Source organism: Paramisgurnus dabryanus, chromosome 17 (genome assembly GCF_030506205.2).
Source record: "Paramisgurnus dabryanus chromosome 17, PD_genome_1.1, whole genome shotgun sequence".
Lineage (NCBI taxonomy): Eukaryota > Metazoa > Chordata > Actinopteri > Cypriniformes > Cobitidae > Paramisgurnus > Paramisgurnus dabryanus.
In genome coordinates this window covers 33158286-33170190 of record NC_133353.1, presented here as the reverse complement: position 1 = coordinate 33170190, position 11905 = coordinate 33158286, and the positions used below count along the sequence as shown (strand labels likewise).

The window sequence follows — 11905 nt, the reverse complement described above, 5'->3', positions numbered from 1 at the left end:
TTCATAATTTAAAAAACAAGAATAAAAACAATAAAAACTGTCTTAGTAATTCTGTCCGTGTTCTTGTTGAGACTTAGACAATTTAACGAGCGCGAGCATTTCTGCGTTGAGCAGGTGAATTGAAAAAAAATTCTGATATGAAGTACAGAATTAAATCCTAATTTTAATATATATATATATATATATATATATTAATATAGCTATATAATATAATAATAATATATAATATTATTATTAAAAAACTAAATATTCTTTCATACAGAAATACTCCTTCAAGTTAACAACTAACAGTAAAATAAATAACAATACCACTATAGGTCTAAATATAGGTAATTATTGGAAATACAATTAAGAGAAAATTGATTGTATATTTGTAGTTAAATTTTTTTTTATTTGCAAACATCCTTTACACTAATCTTACACATACACATACATAACACATTTTTAAACTACCAAAATAAAAAATATGTAAAAGTAATAGTATAAAAATTACTTAAATAACAACATGGTTCAGTTATTATACAGACAGACACGTAAAAAAAGGGGACATATCATGAAAATCTGACTTTTCCCATGTTGAAGAGCTATAATTGGGTCCCCAGCTTCTATGAACCTAGAAAATGTGAAACTTAGTTTTGGTAAACCATTCTCTGCAAGCATAAAATAAGTAATTAAAATCTGTCTCCCCTTGTGATGTCAAAAGGGGATCTTATTATAATAATACCGCCCCTTAATCTGCACTATCCAACCACGGCACTGCCATTTAGTGCAGAGAGACAGAAAAAAATAATTGAAAGCACAATAGAGTTTTAATTTTAACAAACCACAATTATGGTGATCAGTGTTTTATTTTATCAGCTCATTTGCATTTAAAAGGACACACCCAAAATCGGCACATTTTTGCTCACACCTACAAGGTGGCGATTTTAACATGTTATAATAAATTATCTATATGATATTTTGAGTTTAAACTTCACATATATAATCTGGGGACACCAAAGATTTATTTGACATCTTTATAAAGTCTTGTGAAATGTTCCTTTCAAAGAAAAGATTTTTCAGAGAAGTAGCTGTACATACAATACACACACAGGCCTACATAAAGGTTATAATGAATTTCTCTCTCTCTCTATATATATATATACACATACACATACACACACAGACACACTATAAATTATATAACAGACAGCAATAATACATGATGCAGTAAGGCTTTAATACATTTATCATGAAAAACAGCTGTACAAACTCAGTAAGCGGCATTAGATGAGAACAATGAGCAATCCGTTATAACAACGAGCAGTATTACTGGTTCTGCAGGACTTAAACCATTTCCTTAAATATTAAGACATAACTTATATTGGATAAATACATGATATCACTATCGAATGTCTAAAACCGGATAAACACCAAAACACAATCCTGACATTAATTTAAGAATATCTTTTTATAGGATATATTAAGAATCCTGTATTTAAAAAAAGTTATTGTGTCTAAACATAACTTAGTGTGACTTTCAATATTCAAGTTCCCCTAACTTTCAAACAAAAGCAAATATTTTTCAACAGAATAATGATCATTTGTGATTTATGTACAAAAGGCAAAACGACAACCAAATATTACCAATAAAATATCCATCAGTGTTTCAGCAAACATTACAGAAGTCATCTGTACAATTCAACAACCATCTGTCTTCTGGTACCTGGTGTATATCGTATCATTACAAAGATTTGTATAGAAATGCAATTTCCTGCAGGCACATAATAAAAAAAGGCAAAGCACACATTTCAGACCACATACTGCAAAAGGAAAGTGTGCACAAGTTTTGTGCTGAACATGTATTTGTATATAACTGGGAGGAAAGTTGACGTACACATTAGGCCTCGGAGTGATTAAGTTGGATTATGTTTGGTCCAAACCAGTAGTACAATCTATAACACTTTTGAGGTATATATATAGGCCCTTATGTTAGCTTTATGTGCTTTGATGTGGGGGTCAGGAGTGAGCAAAGTGTCAAGCAATATATTTAAGGCACAGAGTTTAATACAAATACAACATGCCAGTTATTGTACTAACCCCAACAATAACACAGTATCAGAAGTTCTCCAAAGGCCCAATTATTAAGCAATCAGACTACTTTGAATAATTTGTTGCCGTCAAGCAAACAGAAAAGGCCTAAACAGAAACGTTTCTTTTGGTTGAAGTCGTATATGCACTTATTTTCTTTAGTCTCTCTTTAGCTCTGTGTTTTGGTAGTGGTTGACAGGACCGGGTGAAATGGACGGATCCTGACCCACGGGAAGAGTCACGGGAGTAACGCTGTCATTGTTCTCCAGTGCTCCGTAGGAAAATGAGCCATTATCAGGTTGCACAGCCCAGCCTTTGTCGTGAATAGTTGGTATACCTGTGTTGACAATAAAACATGCAGTGTTTGTTTAGCATAAAAACAGAAATTTTATTTTTGGTCATCCATCGCAAGCTTCAAAAACTACGTAAAGGTGCATAAAAAAAGTGTAATATTATTAGTGAAAAATGTTTCTTGCACAAAACTTTTGTTTATCTTCAGAAAACTTATATAAAGTCAAATAGACTGCTTTAAAGATACTTTTATGGTGCTTGTGCATCCTTTCTGAAGCTTCATTGCATCAAATCTTTATTGTTACTGCATCCAAATTAATGCTTTTATTGCCATCTCTGATTAGAATATAATAATTTAGTGCATAAGTTAATATTTAATAATTACATTTTCTCAGCTTTGAAACATTGCATTTGAAACATTGTAAATAAATAATTAATATATATAAATACATTTTGATCCATTAATTCTTTTTTCAAATGATGTCATGAAATCCTAGAAGTGCAGAGCTTAAAAACTGCAATTCTGTTGTCATTGGCTGTGTCTGAAATAGGCCCTATTCTCCTCAATAGTGCACTAATTTATTTTTAGTGGTATCCAAAATCATAGTGGACATTAAGTGCCCTTATTTATAAACCCCACAATGCACCGCAATACTAAATGTACAACCAATGGGAAAAATGAATTTATCTGCTGATACCAATTATAGGCCGATATATTAGTGTATCCCAAGTCAAAATTTCATACACACCTTTCGCCATGTCCATAGTGACATATGGTTCAAAGGCTTTGGCTTTCCTCTTGTTTTTGGTGATAAGGAACACCCCAAGGTAGCAAAGAGCACATCTGAAGAAAAATCACAAAGAGACACTTATTAACCAATCTCAGATTTCCAAATCGCTTTGTCTATTATTATGTCATGGTCAAACAATACATAGAGATCACATCCTTTCTTGATGTATGAGACACTAGATGTGAAAGTAATAATATTCACAGTAATTGTAGCACTGTAGTCGATACTTTCATCCCTTAAAACTCATCTTTGAGCATCAAAACAGCATATGTAAAAGTTTTTCCTGTGATAATAATTTCTTCATGCCTTAAAATAGCATGAATGTAACTAAATACCTTCACCTCATTTTGTATATGCAGATCTATGAATATGTAAATTAGTCCCCGCCTCTACTTAATTGCACCAGCTCGGAAAATAGATATAAATGTACATAGATGCCCCATTCAGGAGTTCCAGACATGTAGCATGGTTTTAACAATGCATACGCGATTTTGACCACAGGGGGACTTTAAAATATGCTGTGTGCTCGAAATGTATTATAAAACGTACCCCAATAGAAACATGCATATGTGCAGGACATCTTCATGGTAGAACTCCTGGTAAAATATGCATCCTGTTAAAAGACAAACAGGATGAGAATGAAAACTAATACTTGTACATAATATTAAACAAATAACATGACTGTATGCTTAAATGTCAAACCCAGAAAGGTGTAGCGAGTCCTACCTGATACGATGGCAAATGTTGTTGAGAAAATGTAATTCACGCAGGTGATGAGAGAAGAATCATACAGGTGAGATGCCTGTGCTAAAAATCTGTATTAAAAAAGACACTCAAGTCATATAAAGAAAGTATACCTCTCTAAGTTTAATACTCTTAAAGGAATAGTTCACCCCACCATTTATTCACAGAATAAAAAAACTCAACATGAGGATAAGTAAATAAGGACAGAAATTAGATTTTTAGGTGAACTATGTCAACTTACGATGCTTGGAACACAACAGAAGCCACCATGCAGACGAACATAACGTAAAATATGGGGTATGAGAGCTGTAGAGGACCTATGACACTCAGCACAATCATTCCTGACACCGCTTTCACTGTGATCACAGTCACGGCGCCTAAAGGGAAAAGGATAACAAATTAAGATGTGGTTTATTTCCATTGCTATGTCTGTGCATTCCTTCATCTACAGAATAATGCTTGGACGCTACAAACTGATTTTATTCCTTTTATGATCCTACCGAGTAGTGACACCAATAGCAGAATCAAAACGAGGTAGTTTGCATTCCGTTGTTTGTAGAAATATAGGATCAGGCAAAATGTGATGATTCCCAGAAGCTGAAATAAAAAAAACTATTTATTACTGGACATCTTACACTGTAGAAAATTACTTTCTTACTTTAGTGCTTTTGTCTTGTTTTTTAGTACAAATATATATATAAAAAAAACTTGAATTAAAAAGCAAAAGAGTTAAATAACCTAAAAAATGTAATCTAGTTTTTAGACAAAAAAATTAAGTGAATTTTTGCTTAAAAAAGCAAAAAAAATCTGCCATTGGGGAAAATAATTTTTTTCCTTGACTTTTTCTTAAATAAAGTGTTTAAGATAAAAGAAATTTTTTATTTCTTACCCCACTGGCAGATTTCTTTTTTACTTTTAGGCACAAATTCACTTAAATATTATATTTTTTGTCTAAAAACTCTTAAGTTTTTTTTTTTAGGTTATTTTGCTCACCTAATTTTTTTTAGCCATTTGTACTGAAACCAAAACAAAAATACTAGACAAGAAAATATTTTTTTTTTTGCAGTGTAAAAACAGAAAAGCCTGTTGTATTTTTTAAGTCGATAGATTTTATATAAACATTATACTGTAAAACCCCCTGCATTTAATACTAAGTATTTATAGATAGTAGCTGTGCATTTTAAAACAAAGTATGCATACTATATATGGATGATTATATAATTGAAATTGTGGTTGAAGACACTTTACACAGAAAATATTATATTGTTAAGGCTTGTAACATCTTGTGATCCATGACAAGGAGTACCAAATGATAAAATCACCCACATGCAAGCGTTCACATATGTGGGTTATTACCGAGTATAAGAGGAATGGCCAGCTTATAAGATGTTGGACTATATTTTCTGCATTCAGCGTCTCGTGGGAGTTCGGCCCAAATGTCACAAAGAGGTAAGTACCGCCTGCCGTCATGGCACAGCCCAGAAAAGTCAAAATGTAGCGCTCTACAAAAAAATAAAAAAATAAAATAAGAGAGTGCAATGTATTGATATATGAAAAAGACCTGCACAACAATTTTTATGGTTCTTAAATGAACAATAAATACAATAAATTACATAAGAACTTGTTTGTAATTTAGCAACACACGGCTAGAAGTGTTTGCATAAACAGCTCTAGGAAATACAGCTGGCACAACAATGCCAAAGTTAACAAAGTAAGTTGTGTATATGAAAGCAATTTCTAAGCATGGAGTTTTATTTATTTATAGGAAAATACAATCAAAACTCACTCAAGAATTCCTGTGCCTTCCACTTTTCTCGCAAAAAAAGGAAACCTAAGATGGAGCTCGCTGTGAAGGCCAAACCACATACATAAGTTACACATATGTGGCAAACAAAAACATTATTCATAGCATTTAAAAATATTTTAGGTATGTAAGCACAAATAAACATTAAATATGGAAAACAGAAAAAATATGTAAATTTTAATAAACCGCATTCCAAATTATTATGCACTTGGCATTTTTGTTATATTTTTCCAATACAGTCAGTAAGTTTACAAATTTTATTTTACCCTCAACAGTAATATGACAGTGTGGATTCTATTATATTTAAATGAAATAAAAATGTCAAAAGATACTTGAATACATTGAAAAATATGCAAAATATGCTGTTCCAAATTATTAAGAAAGTTATAGTTCTCATGCAATATGGGTATAAAAAAAGATCTTTCTAAAGACATCTTAAAAAGCTAATGATTTCCTATAACAATTTATATTTGGTGGACCTAAACAGAAACTATTATAAGATTCATGAGCGATTCACAGTACAGAAAGATTCGACTATATAAAGTATATTTAAAAATATTTTTTTTAGGAAAATATTCAGAAAAGGCAGTAATAAAAAAGCCAGCAAACATGTATTTAAACTTGCTGGTATTAAAGTATCTTTTGACATTTTTATTTTATTTAAATAGAATAACATCCACAATGTCATATAACGGTTAAGGTTCAAATAAAATTTGTAAAGTTACTGACGGCATTTGCATAATATTGTGGACCGCGGTGTACAATAACATGTTAATCTAAAATGGTCAAAAATACCTACATATGACAGAAACAGCATTAAGTGGAGCTATGAGAGACAGGGGAGCATAGGCGTATGATACAAACAGAGCCCCCTCTCCAAAAACCATGAGCACTAGACCGAACCACCAGGTCTTAGTACGGTAGTACCGCCTTGGATCTTTATTTCCTGCTAAGGCCACATGACTTTGTTTCTGAAAGTAAAAAAACATCACATTATGACGCGTGTTGTACTTTTTCACCTTCTTTATGAAACTGTTGACGTAGATACAAAAACAAAACAAAAGTCGTGTCAGAAAACAACGTTAATCCCATGTGTAAACAAAAGGAAATGACACCAGTTTACTTTCACCTACGCAGGGTGTAACTTGAACACACCCTTTAACATGACCCGGAATATGATAATGAAACAGCCACACATTTACACTTACCTGAATGCTTACGGAGATGCTGACCAACAGGTTTCCAAAGATAGCTAACAGTGTGCCAATGAGGTTTTCCTGCGTAGAAATCATTCAAGTTTATATCAGCATACATATTTGTGACCAAAGGAATAAAGAAATTGTTTCACAGCTTGTAAATTATGGAGAAATTTCCGAATCCATCAAAAACTTAAAAACCAAAATGTCTTTGTATGGATGGGGAAAGAGTTAGAGGTCCTGATTGACACGTGCATTAGTCTTGCTAAAAAAAACTAAACAATTGTCTATATCTTTAGGATGAAGTTGAATATGCCAATCTGTTTATTATTAAATGGAACATCAATTAAATAGTGATGCACCGATGTATCGGCCGCCGATATTAATCGGCCGATTTTTGATGAATTTTAAACCATCGGCATATCGGCAATAGCACGAGAAAGGCCGATACCAATTGTTTATTAATTAACTGCATAAAGAAATCCATTATATGTAGAAAAATGAGTTAATGTTGTTAATAAAATAAATGCTGAATATCAAAAACCACCTTTGAAGGTTGTCATGCTGTCTTATTATATTTGTTTTAGCTTAATTTGTGCCTCCCTTATTATGTTGGTCAGTTGAATGTTAATCAGATCCAATCCATGTTCAGTAAAAATAATTTGATGCAGAAATAAACTAGCTAATAGACCAACTGTATAGTATTGTAAACAAGTGTTTAATATCTGTAACGGCATCGGTATCGGCCAGAATTTGTCTGTTTAAATGGGTATCGGCCCAAACAAATCCTATCGGTGCATCCCTAAAATAAAGACAAATAAAAATACTTATTATTAATACAAATTATTTATGACATTACCCTAATTGAGAAAAACAATAGGAACTACCAATACAATTCTAATTGATTTAATAGTTAGAATGAAAAAGTATTGGTTTTAATGGAAAATAAAATGAATGGCTCTACTGGTAATGTTTTGGCTTATAGAAAATAGGAACCATTAAAGCACCTTCCCAGCTGGCATGATTCACAGTTGAATCAACGTTAAACAAACAACTGACATTATTTCAACCAAATTTCAACGTTGATTTTAAAGCATTTTAATAACTTTTTACAACCGTTTAGCATTAACTGTTGAATTAACGTTAAAACAAGAACTGACATTATTTAAAAAAAAAATGTAAACGTTGATTTTTAAGCATTTTAATATCTTTTTGCATAGTTTAGCATTAACTGTTGAATCGACGTTAAAACAAGAACTGACATTGTTTCAACCATATTTCAACGTTGATTTTTAAGCATTTCAATAACTTTTTGCAACCGTTTTTAGCATTAACTGTTGAATCAACGTTAAAACAAGAACTGACATTATTTCAACCAAATGTCAACATTGATTTTTATGCATTTTAATATCTTTTTGCATAGTTAAGCATTAACTGTTGAATCAACGTGAAAACAAGAACTGACATTATTTCAACCAAATGTCAACATTGATTATATGCATTTTAATATCTTTTTGCATAGTTTAGCACTAACTGTTGAATCAACGTGAAAACAAGAACTGACATTATTTCAACCAAATTTCAACATTGATTTTTATGCATTTTAATATCTTTTTGCATAGTTTAGGATTAACTGTTGAATCAACGTTAAAACAAGAACTGACATTCTTTCAACCATATTTCAACGTTGAAGGTCGGTAATAAAGTGTTGGGATTTAAACCTGCTGGAATTAAACTAAAAATGTTAGTTATTTTATAATATTTTAATGTTAAACAACTGGTGGTTCATAATGATATATAATTTTTAAAGGAAACTATTACTTTTGTGCTGCATTTAGCGCCGCCTTTAAAGCAAAAGACTAATTTCTCTAAGCATCTATAAATTGCATCCGGTTTTTTACCCTAATATAATTTAGTACAACATAATCCCATATTTTAACATCAAATATTGTAAAAACGTAAAATAAGAATATCTTTCTTTTAACATTTCTTTACAAAACATAAACAACATCAACTTCGCATCATCAACTCACCGTGTAGGAATCTTTATTCCCATCGTCCTCTCGTTCCATCCTCACGGTGTTCATTTTTACAATAAATCACAATCTCCGCATCACCAAACCTCACAACTCGTGTTGGTTATGAAATGGACCGAACTTTAAAAGCAACTCTACTTTTCTCTGTTTTGAAAGAGCCCATTACAGATCGCCATTTTCAAAATCCGGGTTTCTTCCGGGTACACCTGTCAATAGGAGTGACGTTGTACGCAAGCTGCGCATGACGCCAAGTCGGAGGATTGTGATGATGAGGTACGCAAAAACTCCTCTTGAAATGTGTCGTGGCGCTTATAATCTATTCATTGAGCATCTATAGTTTAAATAAGAAAAGTTTACAGAAGATACAGTTTTACATTTTCATGATTTAATGTTTGACTACAGTGTGGCGTCGTGCTTATGTGGACACTTCGTTTTTATTATGTATATCGATATTTATTGTCGTGTTTAAAAATATATGTTCATGATGAAGTCAATACGTGCACACACATTGGGACCAGCCAATCAAAATAAAAAATAAATAAATACATATATAAACAGAGAAACACTTGAAACACAATTTGACACGTGTGGACACTAGATGGCACCAATGTGCCTTCACCAATCCGAAATCCCCAAATTATCTCAAACTCACACCACTTGAAAATACTATAATTAATACTTTAGTATTAATTATAGTAAACTGTACTAAATTGTAGTATACTATAAAATACTATTAATAAACATAATTAATACATTTTGTTAATGCATACTAAAGTATTCTGTAGTGTAAAAACTAGTAAATGATGTAGTACACCTTTACATAGTGGAATTTTATTACTAGGACTACAGTAAATACTAAATTATACTAGTTTCTTTCATGTGGGACTCTAAATTTGCCACAACATCCATTTTAACCACAAATCCTCTTTTTGTACAGCTAATTATAGCGTATTAGACAACAATGAACAATAAAAGTCATGCTTATTCACTTTGGGTGACATCATTGATATTTTGCAATTTTTAATTCCCAACAGGCCGGTAACAAGTATGACATTTAGATATATTTGATCATCAATAATATTTTAAACCGTTGTTTTAGCCACTTTAAGTCCATTGTTCCTTAAGGTGAAGTAGGTGTACTCTACTTTTCAACCTAGTGACAGATCAAATCTTGCAGACAATAAGGAAATCTGTATGGGTTATGGTGCGGTTGAAATGAAACAAATCTGTGACCTTTTGCCGAAGTAGGATAAAAGAATCTGTAGCCATTTTGTCTTTTAATAGAGAAAAGGTACGCCCATGTCATAATATTTACTGATGTTATGAGAAATGTGTCATCCCTGTGTACATGGTGATATGTCACTGGGTGTGGTATGGCAGACCTGTAAGGAAAAATATCTTTCATTTCTATATATAAACTTTATTTTTAAATGTAAAATAAGTTATTACATTTTCTCTTTGTTGTTAAAGGCTTAGTGGTGCTGCAGGTGAGTTTGTAAAGCATTGACTATGCAGCACAGGTTGTGGGTTTTTCTCTTAGGGAGCACACATACCGATGTTAAATGTATTGAATGCACAGTAAGGCTATTTGGATAAACACAACTGCCAAATGGATTAATGTTTATTTAGTGTAACACATTTTTTTAACCCATTATTGAGTCAAATATAACACATTTCTGGGTTCATTTAACTTAACTGCTGTGCTCGTCTCTTTTTGACCCAATGCAGGGTTAATAAATAACTCAGCATTTTTTAAAGTGTAAACTGAATATTTAATGAGACTTTTTTCATGTATAAGTGCTATAATTTGGTCCCCAGTGCTTTTATCAATGTAGAAAACATAAAAAAGATCAACCCAGTAGCTTAATTTTGTTAAACCATTCTCTGCAGGCATGTGAAAAATAGGTCATTCAAATTTGCCTCCCCTTGTGATGTCAAAATGGGATCTTATTATAAAACCGCCCCTTAAATCTGCATTATCCAACCACGGCACTGTCATTCATGTAGTAGAGAGAGAGAGAGAGAGAGAGAGAGAGAGAGAGAGAGAGAGAGAGAGAGAGAGAGAGAGAGAGAAAATAATTTACAGCACAATTGAGTTTCAATTTCAACAAACCATCATTATTGTGATTAGTGCTTGCATTTCATCAGCTCATTTGCATTTAAGAGGACACACCCAAAAACAGCAAATTTTTTCTCACACCTTAGTGGCAAATTTAAGATACTGTAATAAATTATCTATATTATACGTTTTTTGGGCTAAAACTTCATACGCCCTCTGCAGGGGACACTAAAGATTTATTTTACATCTTAAAAAGTCTTGTGAAATGTCTCCTTTAATAAACAAACATGCAAAGAGCACTGAATATGTTTAACATTTAAATGATAGACATAACAATTCTGTGGAAACCTGTTGAGCTTTCTTTGCATTTCTGTGGTTGCAGGTTTTGTATGCACGATCCGTACTGCAATAAATTTATTTTGCCGGTTGATTTTTTTAATAGCAGATATTTTCAGTTGATTAAAGGGGACACTTCATGAAAATCTGACTTTTTCCATGTTTAAGTGCTATAAGTGGGTCCCCAGTGCTTCTATCAAACTAGAAAATGTGAAAAAGGTCAACTCAGTAACTTAGTTTTACCATTCTTTGCAAGCATGTGAAAAAATAAGTAATTGAAATGTGGCTCCCCTTGTGATGTCAAAAAGGGTTAATACCACCCCTTAATCTGCACTATCCAATGACGGCACTGCCATTTAGTGCAGAGAGAGACAGAAAATATTTGACGATTGTTTCAATTTCAACAAAACACTGTTATGGCGATCAGTGTTTGCATTTTATCAGCTCATTTGCATTTTAAAGGATAAACCCAAAAACGGCACATTTTTGCTCACCCCTGCAAAGTGGCAATTTTACATGCTATAATAAATTATCTATATGAGATTTTGAGCTAAACTTCACATACCTACTCTGGGGAC

General features: G+C 32.3%; 1 protein-coding gene across 1 annotated transcript; it reads right to left on the bottom strand.

The window, feature by feature from the left end:
* Positions 1-1198: 1198 nt before the first annotated feature.
* Positions 1199-9147, bottom strand: nipal3 (NIPA like domain containing 3). Its single transcript, XM_065288242.2, has 11 exons — positions 8930-9147; positions 6909-6977; positions 6500-6671; positions 5683-5742; positions 5253-5398; positions 4397-4493; positions 4138-4273; positions 3879-3967; positions 3702-3765; positions 3111-3205; positions 1199-2407 (listed from the first exon to the last, which is right to left on the bottom strand). Exons 1-11 carry the CDS (start codon positions 8981-8983, stop codon positions 2229-2231), a joined length of 1161 nt encoding a protein of 386 aa, XP_065144314.2. The 5' UTR covers positions 8984-9147; the 3' UTR covers positions 1199-2228.
* Between the last annotated feature and the right edge of the window lie 2758 nt (positions 9148-11905).